The sequence below is a fragment of the Schistocerca americana genome, chromosome 1 (genome assembly GCF_021461395.2).
Source record: "Schistocerca americana isolate TAMUIC-IGC-003095 chromosome 1, iqSchAmer2.1, whole genome shotgun sequence".
Lineage (NCBI taxonomy): Eukaryota > Metazoa > Arthropoda > Insecta > Orthoptera > Acrididae > Schistocerca > Schistocerca americana.
Window position 1 is genome coordinate 385,162,451 of NC_060119.1, and position 21,880 is coordinate 385,184,330.

General features: G+C 38.4%; 1 protein-coding gene across 3 annotated transcripts in view; it reads right to left on the reverse strand.

Annotated features, from left to right (window-relative positions):
- Positions 1 to 21,880, reverse strand: part of LOC124601276 (dihydroxyacetone phosphate acyltransferase) — a 125,860-nt gene that overhangs the window by 89,690 nt on the left and 14,290 nt on the right. For all 3 annotated transcript variants that reach the window (XM_047136232.1, XM_047136233.1, XM_047136231.1), the window contains exons 5-9: positions 14,696 to 14,899; positions 14,453 to 14,604; positions 10,892 to 11,267; positions 2,429 to 2,566; positions 2,183 to 2,329 (exon numbers count right to left, since the gene is read on the reverse strand). In XM_047136232.1, the coding sequence (XP_046992188.1) occupies positions 2,183 to 2,329; positions 2,429 to 2,566; positions 10,892 to 11,267; positions 14,453 to 14,604; positions 14,696 to 14,899 (1,017 nt within the window). The remainder of the gene's footprint in view (positions 1 to 2,182; positions 2,330 to 2,428; positions 2,567 to 10,891; positions 11,268 to 14,452; positions 14,605 to 14,695; positions 14,900 to 21,880) is intronic.

Sequence of the window (21,880 nt, forward strand, 5' to 3'; positions counted from 1 at the left end):
ATGTCCCTAAAAAATTCAAAATCTGCGGGGTGGGATGAGGTCCCCACTGAAATAATAAAAATAGTCCATCACAGTATTGCATATCCACTCTCTTTCATAATCAACCAATCATTTGATGAGGGATGTTTCCCAGATCGATTAAAATATGCAGAAGTTCGGCCCATACACAAAAAAGGCAAACAAGATGAATTGGGCAACTATAGGCCAATCTCACTGTTACCAATTTTCTCAAAAATTTTTGAAAGAGCTGCATGTGATCAGATTGAAAATCACAATTCATCTAACAGCATTATCTTAGGCAATCAATATGGTTTCAGAAAAGGCCGCAGCACAATCCATGCAATAAATGAATTAGTCACAAAAGTCAGCAGATGTCTTGATAATAGAATGTGTGTGTCAGGCATCTTTTGTGACCTGTCCAAAGCCTTCGACACAGTAAATCATGACCTGCTTCTCCAAAAATTGGCACGCTATGGTTTTCAAGGCAAATCTCTTAGCTGGATGTCATCATACTTGGCAAACAGAAAACAAAGAGTACTTATTAACATCAACGGCAAGAAATTTCTCTCTGGCTGGAAAAACACTCAATTAGGTGTTCCACAAGGCTCAATATTAGGGCCACTGCTTTTTCTATATTATATTAATGATATGCCATGTCAGGTCCAGTCTGATACTATCCTCTATGTAGATGACTCAACAGCCATAGTCTGTTGTAAAAATGAGGTAGACCTAATTCGTCATATTGAACAAACACTTGGGTCAAAAACAATAACTTAACATTAAACTTTACAAAAACAGAAAGTGTTCATTTTACCACAAAACAATCTGCACAGTCTATAAGTGAAATAAGGTATATGGACAAAAAATTAGAGACTGCAGACTGTGTCAAATTCCTTGGCGTGTTAGTCAATAAAAACCTGTTATGGAGTCGCCATGTGGACAACATACTGGGTCGACTGAATAGCCTTGTATATATTATGAATATCTTGTATAGTATTACTGATTTAGCTGTAAGAAAAACTGTATATAATGCATATTTTGTTTCAGTCATTAGGTATAGTATAATTTTCTGGGGGTCTGAAAAAACAAATTTACTTAGAGCTTTTAGACTACAAAAAAGAATCATCCGGGCAATGGTGGGAGCAAAACCAAAGCAACACTGCAAACCTTTATTTGTAAAACTGGATCTAATGAGCATTCCAAGCATATACATATATGAAACTCTCACTTTCACGAAAAGAAACCCACAAAACCCACAACTTTTTGAGGGCAACTTCTTCTTGCATCAATGTGATACAAGACATAGAACGAGCTACATGTTACCTACCCACCGTTTAAAATCATATAAAAAACCCCATACTACATGGGCATGAAATTTGTAAATAAAATATGGAAAGATATGGATGACCCAAATGTAAAAGGCACCAAAAGAGACCTGGAAAAATATCTGAAAGATAAATGTTACTATAGTGTAGAAGATTTCATGAATGGTAACAATGCATTATAATTGTAATTAAAATACCTCTTTGAAGATGTTACACCATGTATATTATTAGTTTGTTGTATTTTTAGTATTGTTATATATAGTGTAAAAACTGACAAGTCACCTATGTCACAATCTTTGATTGTATAAGGCATGTTATGTGATAATAAAAATTGAATTGAATTGAATTGAATTGAACACTTCTCCTCAACAAAATGTTAATGCCTTTTGTATGATGCACCAGATAATAAAAAATTAATACCACTCTTTAATGACTTGTACTCTTAATTAGCAAAGTGGACTAGCATACCTGAATGACAAATCTGTATGCCTCTAATATCTGATTGGAAAAATGTCTACATTCACCAACAGATTAGGTTACAGTTGGGCCAGAAACAACGCGAAAAATTATGTGTTACAGGATTCAAGTTGTCATTTTACACCACTCTATTCATTTTCTGATATATTCTGATTTTGTTTTTTTGTTAGTCTGAGCATAAGTATTAAATATTTAGAACTCAGTATTTCACGTTGTAGTTGACCCAGCCAGAATCTGTTGCTCCTCTCACTTTTGTCCACATTTAACACAATTTAGATTTTCACATTTTTACTTTGTGTTACACATCTCAACTGTCTGTAGTTTTACTGAATAAGCAGGACACCAGAAAGTAATTAATTTGTCTCATTAAAAGAACTCACCTTTTTGTATCTCTGCTTCAGGCATAGCTTGCATAGCAACTGTAACCACAGCTGGACCAATAATGTAGTGCATCACAGGATTGACATAATGCTGAAGCATTATCAGTGGCACTGCTATTCCCATAGTTTTGTGTGATAGTGAATGTGCTGTTCAAAACAATTATTTACAATAGCAACAATTGGTAATAAAGCATTTTTTCAAAAAAAATTAAATTTTGCTCGATAAAAAATGATTACACACATTACCTTTCAAATTAGCAGTATTAATTTCACGAGGAGAAATACTTATATCTGTTAAAACCAGATCATCAAATGGGGTTAATGTTATCAGGGATTTATGAACTGTCAGTGACTCTCTAAGGACCTCCTCTGTACTTGCTGGACCTGTAAAACGGAAATTGATAATGTTTTAACAACACTACATGTGATTTGTCCACTTTAATAAATACTGCTGATACTGGCAGCACAAGAATTTCCATCAAGTCTCATTATTACAACGATACATTTTCTTCAGCAACTGATCACTATAGTGTGCAATTTGTTAACTTCAAATATATTAGCTGCTTTTCACATGAAATCAAATGAATGATTTTTCTCTATTATAGCACCAGTTAATATACCTTTTGTACCCTGCCACTAACTTGCATATGACTCATACATACTTGTTCTCACCACAGGAAGTACCTCATAATGTCCTGGCTGAAAAGTGTAACTTATCCACATACAACATCTCTCTTTTAGAACTGTGATGTTAGTTGATAACCCCTAATCAAGGGCCTGAGAAACACTAGACATGGTCAAGCAATAGGTGAGGCAATTAAGATACCACATACCAAACACTCTAACTTATAAAACAATTCCAAAAAGACAACATACTGAAATGGAGGAACACATTCATTAAATTACCAAAGAATGCAGAAAGGAAAATATCAGCCTGAACTATGACAACAACAGAATTACTGGCCCACAATATGTTGCGAGTATCTTCAGGCAGTATTAAACAGGCAACACAAAAATCTAATAATCAGTAATAAGAGAGGCAGATCAAACAATCACCAGAGTAACGTAAAGGAATGAATTATAAATACTGTAACACATCTTGCAGAGATAATCAACCCACCCTTTTTGACAAGAACCTTTCCTGGCTGTCTTAAAATTGCCAAATGATCCATACTCATAAAAATGGTGTCAAGGGTAACCGCAGCCATGGTCTCCGAGCTGATAGTCCATGCTGCTGCAGACATCATCGAACTGTTCGTGCAGATGGTTTTTGTCTTGCAAACATCCCGATCTGCTGACTCAGGGATCAAGACATGGCTGCACGATCTGTTAAAGCCATGCGGATAAGACACCTGTCATCTCAACTGCTAGTGATACGAGGCCTTTGGGCTCCAGCACTGCATTCCGTATTACCCTCCTGAACTCACTGGTTCCATATTCTGCTAACAGTCATTGGATCTCGACCAACGCGAGCAGCAATGTCGCGATACGATACATCGTAATCGCGATAGGCTACAATCCGACCTTTATCAAAGTCGGAAACGTGATGGTACGCATTTCTCCTCCTTACACGATACATCACAACAACGTTTCACCAGGCAACGCTGGTCAACTGCTGTTTGTGTATGAGGAATCGGTTGGAAACTTTCCTCATGTCAGCACGTTGTAGGTGTCGCCACTGGCGCCAACCTTGTGTGGATGCTCTGAAAAGCTAATCATTTGCATATCACAGCATCTTCTTCCTGTCGGTTAAATTTTGCGTCTGTAGCACGTCATCTTTGTGGTGTAGCAATTTTAATGCCCAGTAGTGTATAACAAATTAATGAAATTCCTGGACAGGAACAAAATCCTCACTAATGCCCAGCTTGGTTTCTGGAAAAAGAAGTCCATGACTAGCATCATGTATAATTTTTTATGAAATGTTCTAGAAGCAATGGACAATAAACAAAATGCTGTTGCTATTTTCTTACAGCTAAGCAAAGCTTTTGACATCTTGGACCTCAAAATAGTGTTCGTAAAATTTCAAAAGTGTGGCATTAGAGGCACTGCATTAAAAAAGTTTTCCTCGTACTTAACAATCTGGAAGTAGGAAGCAATACTTACACATGAACTAAATAATAGCACTAGATTATATTGCTTGGATGCAGGTGTAATAAAAAGTGGAGTCCCTCAATGATCCATTTTTGGGCCTATGTTTTTCTTTCTGTACATAAACAACCTAACCTAAGCACTAAATCACAATTAAATACCTTGTTTGCAGATGACACTAGTATCCTTCTTAAAGAGAAAATCCCAAGACAACTACAAAAAGCCGTGAATAAAGCTAAAGACCAGCTGAATGCCTTGTTTGAAGGAAATGAGCTAATAACGAATACATCCAAAACAACTTTTCTGAACTTTTGTTTAAAGGGGGATGCCTCCAACACCTCTGTGACAAACTTCAGCAGAATTACATCCTCAAAGGAAATAAAATTGCTCAGTTTATGGCTTCAACATGATTTTAAATGGCAGACACACAAACAAAAACAAATGTGACACTGAAAAAATTATCCTACAGCCTATGTTTACTTGTATACAGAGCAAGCTTCCATTCTGTTTGAATTGCATACTTTGTCTAATTCCACAGCATTATACAGTATCAGACTGTATTTTGGTGTAACACAACCATTATTTCAGTCATCATCTTGACCCAAAAAAGAGCAATACACCACGCATGAAAGATTCCTGCACACCCTATAGCAGAAGTCTTCAATCCACCCACTCCCCTACATTTTTATTCTAGAAATATGTAAATAAGTGGGAAAGAATTTAAAAAGATAGGAATAAAAATTTTATTTGCATGAACACGATACCAGATAAAAAGACAAAACTCCATCTCCAGTCAGGAAGGACATCAGCCTGTAAAACACCCACTATAAATAGTGCTACACAAATGCACAAATATCTGTCACATAAAAGTTATTTCCTAATTATCACCATTTTATAAATCCTTAACAACATCCTTATTAGATAACTCCTTACATTCAGAAGCAGAATTTTTAGACCATGTTAAGTGCAGCAGACTTGAAGCAAGAACATGGAATAACTGCTGCTGCTCTAAATGCATAATCTAATAGAATTAATTTACTGCACTATTGCAATATATTTTGATGTTATACATAGAGAGAGAGAGAGAGAGAGAGAGAGAGAGAGAGAGAGAGAGAGAGCGCACCCATGCTCGGGGGGAAGGAGGGGGCGGAAGGGGGAGAGGGGTGGGGGGCAGCGCATGGGTGTACATGTGCAAATGGCATACAGCAATCTGTAGAGATTTACTGAATGAATAAAGAACTTGAGTTTCAATCTGTTTGCCAGATGGAAATACTTTTAAATGCTTTGACTTGCAAGTAAAAATGTTACTCTTTGTTCTGTAACATTAAACTTTTAGGGAATGCAACAACTGTCCTTGAATGATCCTACAGTTGTTTTAGTGGCAAGAGATTGTAATAAAAATGTTAAAAATTATCTGGCAGGCACACTAAGAAAGGAGCTTTACATGTTGCAAGGACCTGTTTGGAAAACTGCAAGTATCACCTCTGAAGTCAGCAGTTTTGAATATTCCTCAGTCTTTTGTGAGTCTATCTCACAGAGTTCACACACATGAAGTTAGGAAAATAACAGCCCACATGAAGGTGTAAAAGTGTTGTTCTTCCTGTGTGCTATCTATGAATGGAACAATAAGAAACCTTTAAATGAAATAACCCCTGTCATAAACCTCTTGGTGATGACTGAGTGGGGCGTACATAATCAGAAGATACAACATAAAATAATTTACTCACAGACTTTATACTCTGCAAAATGGAGACAGAGTTTCTGCAACATGAAGATGAATTTGTTGATACTTTCTGCAACTGTCATTACATGCAACAGCAAAAGTAAGAGGGAAATAATTTACTCATGTGTGTAAAGACTGGCACAGCAAATCTCAACAAATTCAAGTGTCCCAGAAAAGTATTGTCCAAATAACGGGATTGTGTGCCTGCAAATCCCTCATATTGCACAAAAAATATAAACAGTAAATTCATCCACCATGTTAATGATGAGTACATATAGTTTCCCATCAATAAGCGTAAGTGCATCTATGAACAGTTCAGTGGAGTAAAGTATCTCCCCAGAGTAACAACCATGTATTTTACAACTAAATGTTGGAGTGTGGTCAAATGTAGTCAGTTGTACTGAAAATTTAGAAACAATGTAAGAAGCAACAAGCATGCACTGGTTCATTTTAATGCTGTAGTACAAATATTTTTTTCTCACTTTTGTCTACAAACTATAGCCCATATGCAACAATTCTTTTGAAAGAGACTATTACTGGCTTAGAGGGGCTATTATTACTCTTCATTTTTCACTTTCACTGAAGCCTTCTCACTCACACCACGTCATAATATGGCACAGTGCCACCTTCACCATTTCATCATGCAAGACGCTCAATATGTGCTTCAAGTCCACTCCCTTCACTCTTGGTGTTCCAAAAAAACTCTTTGCTCTGGAGACTGTGCACAAAAATGAACAGGCAACTCATGGAGCTAAGGAACAGCCAGACAAAAGAGGGAGAAAAGTGCATGTCAAAGCAAATAGTAATCAGAAGGTTACACTGACCAAGAGAGTCATTCAATTAGGGAACAGTCATTCAATTAGGGAACAGTCATAGGTAGCCAATGCCCAACTCAGTACAAAACTCCCAGGGTAGTAAATACCAAGTAACTAAAATTTTCAGTAAGAAAATAAAACAATCTAGGCTGCAAAGACAGCAGAAGTTTTACTAACACATTTCGCCTCTTTGAGGCATCTTCAGAATTTTTTTCAGAACTGCGAGTAACACATTAGTTATAAGTAGCCATAATTTCTAAATAATTTCTGAAAATGGCTCGAAAATGCATAATGCATCAATAAAGTTGCTTCTGTCATTGCAACCTTGACTATTTTTTCCACTGAAAATGTATCACAGTTGCTGCACCATGGCTATAGAGTGGGAGGATCTATACAACTAATACTTTTAAGCCAAGTGCATAACTCCATGATGTTACCTATGATTAAAGCTCACTGAGAAAAATTCTTGGTAAAAAAGATCATATAGTCATTACTGGAGGGAGTGGTAACAGTTTGGGCCATAACCTGAACTATGCAACTGAGGACGAAGGACACATTGCCAACAATGCTCACTGATCAGTTAGAGAGAGAATATTAATAAGACTTAGTAGAGGCATGCACCTCTTTGCCCAGAGCAGGTCTACAAAAATATGGAAATTGCATAGGGAGAGATCAGGAGTCTATAAAGGATGTGTAAGGGCCTCCCAGCAAAACTTCTGCAACCTTGACGACATGTGGGCGTGAATTATCCTGCAACAGAATGATGTCATCCATCAAGATTCCTGGCCGTTCGGACCTGATGGAGAACTTCTAGATCTGCAAAGTGTCATGCATTAATTGTGGCTCCGTGTTCCGGAAAAAAAAGGGGGGGGGGGGGGTGAATCCACCTACTTCCATTGCATAGTTGGCTCTGACACTTGTTCTACGGCTCAAAATGATGACGCCATCTTTCATCTTCCATGGTAATATGGGACAGGAAATGATATTCTTCTTTGTTATATTTTTTTCTAATGCTGCAGTGATGTCAACATTTCGTTCAGTTTCTCCTCCTCCGTCACATTGTGGGGAACCCTCTGCACACAAATTTTCTGAAACTTTGGAAGCTCTGTCCTGACAGCATGACCAGTACTATGGGCGATGCCCAACATGAGATGAATGTCTTCCACCACACATCATTGGTCACTTCTGAAGGCAGCATCCACCACAGTAATGATAGACGGGGTAATGACACAAGGAGCTTGTCCTGCAGACTCCTCACACAAGACCTACTCGATAACATTTATTCCATGCAAACACATGTGCACATGGCATACTGTGTTCGCCATAAACAGCAGACATTTGGGCATGAATTTCATTTCCAGACACTCCTTCTGCAGTCAAAAGCCACATTACATGTCACTATTCTTGTTTTCCAGCTTAAATAGTAAAGTGAGATGCACACATAACTCGCTGACCTAACACAGAACACATCTAATAGATAAATGGCACAATGGTGAACATTCGCACTGTTCCTTCCCAATTCCCACAAGAGGGCACCCTCCAAACACACCTACTTGTGTTACCAAACGCCCCACCATGCTCATCACATAGTGTTTGTCATTTAGATTTGACTGCCCCTTATGCATTGCTCAAAAAATTCAGAGTATTGTCCACTGCAGGCAAAGTTCCTGTTCGAGTTCAAGTACAGCATGCAGTTTTATCTATCAAAAAATTTCAAAGTAGTACTCATTCCACTGCAGACTAAAAGATTCAGTCTGGAAACAAACTATCCTTAGGCTGTGGCTAAGCCATCTGCCTTCTTCCAGGAGAAATCTAGGAGCTACACAATTAAGCAAGTAAGAAAGAGGTACTGGCAGAACTGAGGCACATGAGGGTGGACTGTGAGTCACACCTGTATAGCTCAGATAGTAAAGGTCACTGCCATGAATGTCTAGGTTCTGGGTTCAAGTCCCAGTCCGGGTGACATTTTTAACACATCAGAAGTTTTGCAAGCAGCGAACATTATATAGTCAAACGAGAGACACATTCTTATCTAAGCTGATAACCAAACATCATTGATCATGTTGTTAATAATAATCCTACTATTCACATCTGAGTGAATTTAGAATGATCTGTGAAAGTAAGAACTAAAATATCAGAAAAAAAAGATTATTTCCATTTAGATTATATGTCCCTGTCTAGGATTCAGGACTAATGTATAACTGGTTAATGATAGATACCAGACAGGAAATTGGCCCCAAATGTTCAAAAACACAGTAAAAGATTACCTGTTAGATATTTCTTCAATTTATCAGAATATCTGGAATATGAGACATAAATTTTGATTAACAAAATGCCCATAGTAGCAACTGAGTAGCAGAAGAGGAGTTGTAGCACTTATCAGTGTAAGCACTAACCATAATGTTACTATACCAATGAAAATAATCAGTGTCTGAAAACATAATATAATTGGACAATTAAAAAAAAAAAGCTCCTACTCACCAAGCAGCAGCACAAGCAAACACATACAAAAGTTAAGGAAATGCACAAATTTTGGAGCCATCTTCTGTAGGAGGAGGAGTTAGTATTTACCATCCCGTCGACAACGAGGTCATTAGAGATGGAGCACAGGCTTGGATTAGGGAAGGATGGGATAGAAAATCGGCCATACCCTTTCACAGGAACCATCCCGGCATTCGCCAGAGTTATTTAGGGAAATCACGGAAAACCTAAATCAGGATGTCCGGATGCGGGTTTGAACTGTTGCCCTCCTGAATGCAAGTCCTTCTTCTGGCAGAAGGATTGAAGGAGAAGGAGAAGGAAGAGGGATGAAGCAAAAGGACTGGTGGGATTAGGCGATGGAGAGAATTATGGAAAAGTCACCCGAAACCCCAGATCTCTCCTTCACCAGATGGGAAGAGAAGGATCCCATCCTGTAAGTCTCTCCCGACCAGGGGTTCATGGTGACTTTGCCATTGTTCTCTCCATCTCTTACACCTCGCCAGTTCTATTTCTTCTTCCCTCTTCCTTCCCCTTCTATCCTTCTGCCCATAAATGGATTACTGCCTCAGAAAGTCTGTACATTTCCTTAACTTTTATATGTTTTTGCTCCTGCTGCCACTCGGTGAGTAGACTTTTTTTTTTTAATCTATCCAACTATATCGCACAATGTTAGTGTATTGTATGCTAGCAACCTGCAGTGGATGCTTTTGCCTGCTAATGTATAACTTGACTCATTTCACTTCCCTGAAGGATCTGCTTAATCATGATATTTACAAAACACAATGAATAAATGAATCACAAGGCACACATTCTGCTTTCTCACATTATAAATATGGTGTAACTGCCATAAACAAATATCTTCATGAGATGTTGAATGACAGCAATGCCACCATTTTCTTTCACAGTAGCACCATTAATGTTAGTTATTATGTTTACTTACAACATTTAAGTAGAAATATCCTGTTCTTCTTAACAAGAACAATATTTAAGGATTACATTTCATTGTTCACTTACACACTACAATTTCTCACAAACATAATGAACTGTTCGGACTTAGAGAGAGGAACAAAAAATGTAAACTAATAACATATTTCTTTTATTTAGGGATATCAGAACACAAAAATCAAAATATCGTATGAAATACAAGGAAATGACTACTAAAAGGGTCTTGGATTGCGACAATGTCCAGCAACATGAGAGAGAAGGCTAGTTCATGTTAAAACATTGACCGAAAAGAGAAAAAAAAGGAGAGGATCAAACTATTAAATTGCACAGTTGTGACAATGGCAGAGGGCAATAAACTGCAACAAATTTTCAAACAAAGAATTTGAACAACTGAAGTCTGCTACAAACCAAATCATAACTAACAAAGTTATTTCCTTGTCTATGCTACTTCTTTTTGTAATGGTTCTATACTACATTATTTATTAATTACAAAATAATGTGTTGGTTACTGCACTGCACATTTATGTACACTAGTCAAATTACACTACTTTTATCAAATATACAGAATGTTGTGGCAAGTCTGTTGGTCTCAATTCAATAAGAATTCCATCAATCAAGCATTCAAAGTATACCAGTTAAGCATCAAAGTTACTGTACCTTTGCAGTCTACCAGAGCACCAAGTGTTTCAAGCACAGAGCACAGCCATGTAACCTCCCTCGCAATGTGGGTCAGGGAAGGTGCAGCATCTGCCTTCCACATGAGGCTGCCACTCAGAGCTATAGCCAGTACGTTAAAGGGTGTTAACACAGTCGAAGCCATTTGAGCATGTACAACTTTATAGGCCAACTCCTGAACAGTTGCTGCTTCCAAATGCACGGCAGCTGGCACCTCTCTCGGTACAGCCTGACGCCAGAGGCGAGGATCAGAGTGCCCATTTTCTTGGCAGAAGGATTTCACAGATATTGGTTCTCCAAATTCGACATAAATGTTTCCATAGTGCTCATTCACCAGCTTTAGTGCCTTCACAAAACCCTGCACATAATTCAATTATTTTAACAGTAAGTATTGACTTAATCAAAACAAATAAAAGATACATGGAGCAAAAAATAGTTGTACCCATTATGCCTGCAAACATTATGTTAATATGAATAGTACATGTAATGGAAATGAAATGAGCGTTTGGCGTCATTGGCCGGGAGGCCCCTCGCGGGGCAGGTCCGGCCGCCATAGCGCAGGTCTTATTACATTCGGCGCCACATTGGGCGACCTGCACGCCGGATGGGGATGAAATGATGATGAACACAACACAACACCCAGTCCCTGAGCGGAGAAAATCTCCGACCCAGCCGGGAATCGAACCCGGGCCCAGAGGACGGCAATCCGTCACGCTGACCACTCAGCTACTGGGGCGGACAGTACATGTAATAATCTTTAATGAATGGGACTAATGAATCAGTGAACTTATGTTTAATTAATCATTTTTAATAATTAAATATCTTTAATTCGAATAACAAATCTGTTATTACATACAACAGTTTCAAAATGACAACAGAAACTTCAGTTTAATGCATAGGATGATTGTAGGAACACCTTGAGGATAGGAACTTGTGCAGATTTCTCAAGAAACACTGCTATAAAGCAGGAGTGGGCAACCAGTGGCCAGCATGCTTGATCTGGCCCATGATGTGTTTCAATTCGGCTCACAGAAAAATATTCTTAAAAAAAAGAGAATAAGGCATTAAATAATTATACCATGTAAGTTTCTAAGACAGCTACTGGAAAATGTTGTAAGTAAAGAAACAAAATTCATGAAACATAAATGAATGGTAAGGATAGGAACATAAGGTGAACATTAAATGAATGTACTCTCACAAACGCATGTCAGGAGGCACAACTTGCTGGTGTAAGGTGTTGGGAAAGGGGTGCCATTTGTATTGGTGCATTATTCCATAAGCATTAACGTCACGACTGCTACAATTCTGACTTCATGTGCTGTCGCCTTGCATGTCTAGATGGCCCACGAGCTTAAGCATATGAATGAGGGCTGCAAGTCACCGAAGGCTGTCCATGCCTGCTATAAAGCACTGAAAATGTGATGACTGCTGAACTGCATCACCTGACTTGACAGCACTTTTCAACAGTGTGATTTATTAAACCTCAATGGAGTCCTCCATGGAGTTAGTTAACAGGATATTTGCAGTGTTTGAGGAGATGTGAATACATCAGCCATCTTAGTGTGAATGTGTCAGATGTGCTGATAACTTTAAACATTTCTGTAATTTTTGCTCTCTTTAATTAACCTACTTCTTCAGATTTGTTTAGAATTTTTTAATAAACACAGTTCATAGTTTGTTTTTCTTTATGCTATGTTGATAATTGTGTCCAGTACTTTAAATATGTATTGTTCCACTCACACCATTTAAATAAAAATAGTGTGTACCACCCTCACGATACACATAGTTTGTGCTTCTTGGTCACAAACCTCTGTCTCAATATCCTTTTGACTGTGAGAAATTGCTGCATATAGCTACATGTGTGACTGAGGTAAAAGTAAATCTGCATTCTCAGCACAGTTCAGAGGTAAAGTACACGTCACCAATCATTAACATCACACTTCAGCTTGCGTACACAGTTCAATCTCTCAGTGTGCCTCTAATAGCCATCGCAACAGTAAATCATGCATACATTATCATCAAGGATCATCAGCGGTGGTGGTATCCCTCCAAATTAGCATACACCACATTTGAAGATTCAAACACTATCATGAAACATAAAAACATTAGAGATCTGTTACACTGATGGCCAATACCTTCAAATTATGACTTGCAGGTACATCCAAGAAAATACAACAGAATGGCCTGCTGTCTTTCTGGAGGCAACTGGGAGGGCTGTGCCACGCCAGACAGTGCACAAAAATATCCACACTATAAATCTCCCCCCCTAGGCATCCAATAATAACAACAACATTACACAACCCCAGCATCTTGGGGTGCTCACAGATACACATGGGGACATGTGGAATGGAATCTGGATAAGTGACACTGGGGTCCCTTTATCAACAACTGCAAGATTTGTCTCACTCTTGATAAGAGGGTGGAGGTGACTAGCTATCATGCATGCACCCAAGCTCAACATAATAGTAGTCATCACTTATTCTTCTGGGCCGGTATCATGTACAGACGTTGAATGTCTCCCATTTTTATTAAACGTAATTTAGAGGCTGTGCAGTATTTGGACAAGACCCTTCAGTGACCTACTGTCCAGTTCAGTCAACATTTTGGCAGTGCTTCACCTTTCAAGATAATATTGCCCAAGTATATCACATCCACCTCATTAGCGTCTACCTCCAGGAGGAAAGAATCAACCAAATAGAATGGCTTATAGTATCCTGTTGACACAAACCCAAATAAGCATGCTTGTGACCAACTGAAACTTACAGAGTACTGCCACAGGAACCATCCTCACATATAGGTTGTCCTTAGGAGGTCATTGGTCCCATCGGATTAGGGAAGGAAATCGGTCGTGCCCTTCCAAAGAAACCATCCCGGAATTTGCCCGAGGTGATATAGGGAAATCAGAATGGCCGGACGCAAGTTTGAACCATCATCCTCCTGAATGCGAGTCCAGAGTGCTAACCACCGAGTACTATTAAGATCTACTCTGTTAACAAAACAGCTCCTTGTGAAACAACTCCTGTTGCACACCCATTTATGTGCAACCACTACATAGATGTCGATATTGGTATTGTAACCACAAAGCTGTCAATGCTGATGAACAGCCATAGACAGAGAGAACACGAGCAACAGCTCTGTGATACAATGTTTGTGACCTTGGAACCTGTTTCAGTAAATGGGTCATGTGGACTGATCACCTAGTTTTTCCTGTTCCCCAAAACTTTATGGATGAGAATTTACTCTAAATGTGCTATTTTTCAAAACCTAAAATTATAGCAATTTTTTTAGTCTTGTCCTTTTGTTCTCCCTTTTCTTTCTTTGTCTTTCCTACTAATTTCATTTATTTTTTCTGTTTCTCTATAATCCTTCAGACTTATTATTAAAGTTATATTTCTGTTCATAAAAACTGTTTCTATTTCAAACTTATGATCAAAATTTTTAATCAGTAATGGAAAAACTAATGTTAGATCACTGAACAGAAATCATAATCAGATATAAAAAATACATATCCTTAATACATCAAAAAATATATATTCTTAATACCGATGTAGACTCCTTTGGTTTGGGAATTCCAAGCAGTTCGTATGCAAACAGTGACTCCTCTAAAGTTCTATCATAGCTTATGTTAACAGGAACAATACTGATGTCAGGAACACGCCCGTCAAAGTATGGTGCTAGTGCCATTGTCAGGAAACCTGGAAGTTAAAAGTGATGTAAGTCCATGCAAAGCACTCATTTTAATGATTTAATAATAAGTGGACATATTCTTCCCAAAACGTTGCTTACCAAATTTTGGTGGCAGTGACTTTGCAGTTCTACTTCTAGTCCCTTCTATGAAGAATTCTATTGCTGCATCACCATCAGTAACTAATTTCTGAACATACTCACTGAAGACAGTCCAGTAAAGTTTATCCTTTCCAAATGAACGCCGCATGAAAAACGCACAACTTTCTCGAAGTAAACGACCCATAAGCCACATTGAGTGGAAGTCTGAAAGTAAAATCTTATATCACATGTATAGCAGCAGATGAATTCTGATAAGGCAATTCAAAAAAAAGTCAGCAGTTTTACGCTTTACACAGCTAGCAACTAACTAACACTGAGTAATCAATATGAGGTCAGCTTGAAATACTTTGCAGACTGCCACACTATGTTTTCTTATGACAACAAGAAAGATCATTTTTAACATACTGTACAAGTTGTATACTTGACTCAAGGAATTTTTAATTTAGTTTTGTTTTTGTCTGAAAAGGAAATAGTGGTAGTTGTTTCAATGAGATTCTAATCTGAAGCACCTTTCTTCCAAGTCAAACAAATTAATAAGTTAAGAAATGAAAAAGTGTGTGGAGCCATAGGCAAGGAACCTGACAACAAAAGAGCACACACACACACACACACACACACACACACACACACACAAAATTTTCTATAGCAATGGAACAAAAGCCATTTTTTCTTAAAAAAAAAAAAAACCTGCACGGCAAATATTTAAAAGGGATGATAAATATCAAACAGCCAAATTCTATAAAGGATTACTAATTTCTCTCTCTCTCTCTCTCTCTCTCTCTCTCTCTCTCACCCCCCCCCCCCCCTCCCCCCGTAGACCACAGTAAACAGCACTGTATTTGTGGGGGACCTACTCAAATATGTTCGATCTTGTGTCCACATGACTGCACGCCTGTGTTCCCCCATGTGAGTCCTCAGGTCATTGCTGACCCTCTCGACAGCCAGTTTAACTCCGGCATCCAGACAGATTGCCAGCCACGCTGTGAGGCTGCACTACAGACCGCAGTGCCTGCTAGCACTGCAACCCAACTGACAGTGCCGTCCCATACTTTTGCCAGGTTCCCAGTTGCTTCTCACCTCTCCTGACAACTGGAACTTCATCTATGTGCGCACCAGCTATGTATCACACCCAGAGGGTCACTCTGTTGTATTCTTCAATGGTCACTGAAGGATATTTTCAGTTTATTTCATGCATGAACTTTTGCCCTCTAACTGTACTGGCTTAGTTCCTGTTCAGTAAACAGTGTTACATCAAGCATGCCAATCAGTCACTAACTTAGTCCACCACTCAGCATGTCACTATAGTGAGGAAACAAATATATGGAAAATACCAAACAGAAGATGGGATATGATGACAGAACATTGTTAATACATCAGGGAATAACTTCCACGGTACTAGAGAGAACCACAGAGAGCAAATGAGTTGCCCAAATTATGTTTCATACATTGAAATCTTAAGTGAAACACTGACTTAGCACTTTTTGCACCCGATTTATGTAATTAGCAGTTTTTGCAAATGTATCACTTCAATTACAAAACAAACATTCAGTTGCAAAATCCAATATTCGGTGATATGTTAGAAATGACAGAAATGTGGAGTTTAATTATTGTGAATATAAACAGAATATGTTTTATTTCAAAGACAAGTCAGAAAATTCTACACATCTGCCATATAAAAATACAAAGGTGACATTATTTCACCAGGAAAATCTGACTTCCTTAAAGTCAAAAAGATAACAAATGTGAATGTTCAACATTAGATTCTTTTTTTTTTAACTACATCATCACTTTCTGACATCACAAGATATTGTAGAAAATTTGTATCTGTACATGGCACGGTCACCGCCATGCCTGTTGAACTTGACAGGTTTTGCGAATTTTGGATATTTTGCAGGCTTTGCACCCAAAGACAACATTCAGTCAGTGGCTTTTGCAACTGATCACAATTTTCTAAAGCCATTTTCAATAGCTTATAGTTGGTTTTGCACCCTAAAACTTATTTGATCATGTAGTTGCTGAAAAAAGTCTCTATGGTAGCACGCTCATCTCAAAATTGACAAAAAATGCATTTAGCGGCTTTTGCATCTGGGCTACTCAAATATAGTAGGGGAAGTTATAAGAATATATACTACAAATGACTGAGGATACTAGGTGTAGGTGCTACTCAGAGATGAAGAATGGTGATGAAAAGAAAGATGGTAGATGTGACAGTGTATTCACTAAAGACATTGGCAGAACTGCCAAAGGACAAAACTCTCCTTCACACACACACACACACACACACACACACACACACACACACACCCTCCTCCTCACACACTGTCTCATCTAGTAAAATGAATTGGTGTGTGATACCCAAGAGAGTAGAGTGCCAGAGTTTGGCCCTGAAAATCCCAGGTTCAATCCTGGGCCAGAACAGATCTTTTCTCATTCCAGTCCTTCCAGGATGGGCCCAAGTATACTCAGCCTGCTATCAAATTGAGTTTTGTGGAGCTATTTGTGGATCTATCCTGACAGTAAAAGGCAGTCATGGCAATGGCTCCCCACTCTCCCCGTTCTAGTGCTCATACAAATGCAGTGGCTGAATATGTAGCAGTCCATCCCTGCACATACTGCTCACTGCAATGCTGCTGAGAACTTCCCCATTGTTTATCAGACCCTGCCATACTGAATTTATCTTCTTCGCTACAAATGCTGCTGATGTCTTTAAAGTTAATCCCAAGCTGAGAACAAACCTGATACTTTAGTTACAAATGAGTACTAACATACAGATGAATTATGAGGTGTGTGTCACCAATACTCCACAATCTTTTGCACTGCTTTAAGCAGAAAACAGAGAGGTGGTGGTAGGGTAGCAATCTTTGTTGTGAGAGGAAGCACTCATTATGTAAGAAATGTAAGCATTTTAAGAACAGACATAATACAGAATTTGTAGCAGTTACCAACAAGTGGGGGAAAGAGAACTTAATCATCATAGGTCTCTACAGACATCCCCATGGTAGCCTACATATTATCTGTGAAAATTTTGATGACCCACTTTTTGAAACACACCAAAAACATTGCAAATAATATGGCCGGTTAAATGTTAAATTAACTGGAGATAAAAAAAACATGGCATGCTGTCTACTGACTAAAGCTAAAAATATTGTTAGTATAGATCATTTTAATTTAAATTTCCTGATAAATGGACCCACTAGAGACTTTATAAGGATGAAATCATGCTCTGACAACATTACAATAATGTGGCTCACTACATATCCAATGCATCAGTTCTGAAGCATGCCATGTTTGACCACCATGGAGTTCCAGTACATATGGAAGCTGAAAATCATCATGTCAACAGGAAAAAAAGTACCACCCATGATGGCAATGTTGAAAATTATGTTCAAAAGCTTATAATGGCAAGAAAAGAACTGCAATACTTTCAATCAATTTGCATCTGGCTTACTATTGCTTCAATACCTTGTGCCTTGAAGTTAAGGACATTCACAAAATACAAAAACATAACTGGATAAATCATGAAGTGAAATAGCCAGAAAAAAATTAAAAATATGCAATACTGAAGGTAGAATTTAAGAAACTGTCATCATATTACGAAGATCAACTATTACAAACGTAGGTACAATCTTAAGAAAATGAAATAACACAATAACATATTTTGAATGTAGAGCAACCACAGCCAAAGTATTCCATGTTGAATAAGAAGGGCCACTATGACTGTTTAAAATCCTTATTCACAGACACGACTGGCTTTGAAAACTGTATTTGCATCATCATATGTTTGTAGTCCATCCATAACAACAATCTGTTTCAAAGCAGGTAAAAGCACATTCCCTAATATTCTCTTCACAGTATTTAAAGTTTCTAACTCACAAGTGTGCGAATGTCCATAAACAAAGAATGGGGACCATTTGTGAGTTAGAAATTTTAAATACCTTGATGAGAATGTTTGGGTATGTGCTTTTACTAACTTGTAAACAGATTGTTTTCGTGGACTGACTATAAACACCTGATGATGCAATATAATTTGCAACACCTGACAAGTCCTTATTATTTGAAACAGCTGCTGTGGCCCTTCTTATTCAACTAGCATAGCTGTTTAAAAAGTTCTAGATAGCTTTAGAGATTCTAAGTACGTATGACTTTGTGACCTTACCATGAAATTTAAAGTGTGTATTGAAAAATGCCAGTATCAGTTTGAACATTTTTAATGAGGATTTTTCCATCATTGGAAAAAACAACAATGACAACATTCAGTATCAACTGCATAGGTACAAGGGCATTCCATTTGAAGGAAGTTTGTGGAATGAAGTTCCACGTCTGTTGCACTTGGTCGGTCGATACAGGGTCTCTGTAGGGCAAGTCCGATTACAACAGTGGTTTGTGGGAGAGCATTATCCTGTGGAGAACACCTCCTGGAATGCTGTTCATGGCAGCACAACAGGTCAAATAACCACAATGACGTACACATTTGCAGACAGAGTGCATAGGATAACCATAATAGTGCTCTTGCTGTCATAAGGAATTGCACCCCAGACCACAAATCCAGATGTAGGTCCAGTGCGTCTAGCTTTCAGACACGACTGATTGGAGGCCCTCGACTGGTCTCCTCCTAACCAAATCACAGCCATCACTGGCATTGAGAAAGAATCAGCGTTCAACAGAAAAAACAACAGATCTCCAACCTGCTCTCCAATGAGCACTCATCTGATACCACTGAAGTGGCAAATGGTGGTGGTTTGGGGCCAGTGGAATACAAGCTACAGGGCACTTGGCTCTGAGCTGTCATTGAAGTAACCAATTTACTACAGTTCATTGTCTCACTGTGGTGCCAACTACTGCTCAAATTGCTTCTGCAGATGCAGTGCAATGTGCCAGAGCAATATGCCAAACAAGATGGTCTTCCCTCTTGGTAATGCCAAGTGGTCGTCCGGAGCCCAGTTATCTTGCGACCATACATTCTCGTGAATACCACTGCCAACAATCATGTACGGTAGCTACGTTCCTGCCATGTTTTTCTGCAATATAACAGAAGGAACATTCAACTTCTTGTAGCCCTATTACACGACCTAGTTCAAACTCAGTGAGGTGTTGATACTGGCGTCTTTGTCACCTTATAGGCATTCATGACTAACATCAATTCTCCATTTTCAGTCTTGAAAAACACTCACTACCATTACAGCATGTATTTAAAGCAAGCCTGATTTGAATCCTCATAGTGGCACTAATTTCACCACTCTTGTGGAATTTGAATGATCATCTCCCAGATGGAGAAATATGCCTACCAACTTTCGTTTATGTCACACAACTCCTCCTTGACTTTGCAATACTTTTCTATCATGTACACAGGTCTAAAAAAAAAAAAAAAAAAAAAAAAAAAACTTGAACTTGCAAGGCTATCATAAGCTGTCTAATAGCATATTAAAATGGTTAGGAACAACTAGTTTTTTGCCTTGTTAAGCAGTGAATGATATAATTCTGAGGTAGTTACCACTCAATCTAAAAATATCACAACACAAATTGAAAACTACTGATCACTCTCCGTGTTCCGAAGGCAACTGAGAAAGTTATCTGTACTAGGCAAATGACATCTCAGCACTAACACATATTCAAAAATTAAAATAGCTTCATGCAGAATAAGTTAATATCTGTACCTGTAGCACTTCTAATTGATAGTAATAGTCACAGATAGCACATCTTGAAAAACCACTTAACATTATCAACACCAGTCAGTGCACAGTATCCATATGTCCCATAAAACTGCACGATATTGTGTCTTGCAGGGGGTCATGTCTCAGGTTACAGTGATCACAGAGATAAGGGGCAAGCCTTTTGGATAGTCCTCGGCCTAGCGACCACTTGCTTAACTACCAGAAGAAAGGGTATACCGTAGCTACCCCACAGTACAGGGTCAAGACTTACATATTACACACTTCCTCCAGCCTATGCAAATTGAGAAATTTGGTTGGTTCTTTTGCATTAGGTGTGGTCTATGGTGGACCTTCGGCTGCTTATAAAAGCACCATCTGTCCACGGGCAGTTCCTGAGGAAACCACACAAAAAAATAAATTTGGGTGTGAAATATACCAATTTTGGGGGGCGGGGGAGGGGGGATGGCTACTCCTATGATTTCTACTCACAGCAAATCATCAAAACTTTTACCAAGTGTCCTTAAGATGTTATTGTCGGGGAACGCTGAAACTTTTCCAGTATCATCAATGTCACCGAGATACAGGGGTTCAAATTTATCATACTTATGGATGTAATATCCGGTCCGAGGCATAAATGTAATTTTAAGTGACATGTGAACACAAGGCAAGGGTTCTAGGGTCATCGCAAGAGTTCTGAGGTCATCAAACTGTGTTTTTAGTCAGCAATTTTTCCAGCAATAAAATTTTATGACATGCTGCCTCTGTATAATGGGCACTTGATACCTAGACAAATATGCCCAAAGCAGTATTGCAGTGACAAAGTTCTTAACATTTCTGAAAAGAACTTAAAATGACTACCAAAAATTATGCAGACCTGGGTGGAGTGCAAACTCAATAGAATATATCTAATAACATTTCTACTCTTAATATACAAATCATAAGCTGGGCATTTTTAAAGAATTGTGATCAATGAGAAAACTATTCAGCCAAAATATAAAGCATATGATTCTGTGTTAACCTTACATTATGCGTACTTATTTGTTGTTCATATGTGTCGAAGTACATAAGTGTGTCAAAGTAGATAAACTGTCAAAACATTACTGACCTACAGAATTAATTTTATATATGCAGCACATCCTGGTGTAAAAGGGAAAAAGAAGGAAACTGGCAGAATAATGCTGGTGTTGGAGCACAGAAAAAGATAAATATGCTGCTCTTAAAGACTCTGACAGGAAAAGGGGGAGAGCCAGCTGCCTCAATCCTCATTCCATCTTCATTACCAAACATTTTCGCGTGTAAACATATTCACACTTTCTTGTGCTGAAAGAGAGTAGCAGAGAAACAGTAGCGGTGTATGAGAATTGAAACAGTGCCAGTGGGAAAGAAAAGGAGAGGATGCAGTGATGGAGGGGTAGTCAAAGTGGCAGTAAAAGAGAAAGAGAGGTGGATGGAGACAGAAGCAGTGGGAGAAAAAGATAGTGTAGACAGTGGAAATGAAAAATACATATGAGCAGAGACCATACATAGGCTTGGA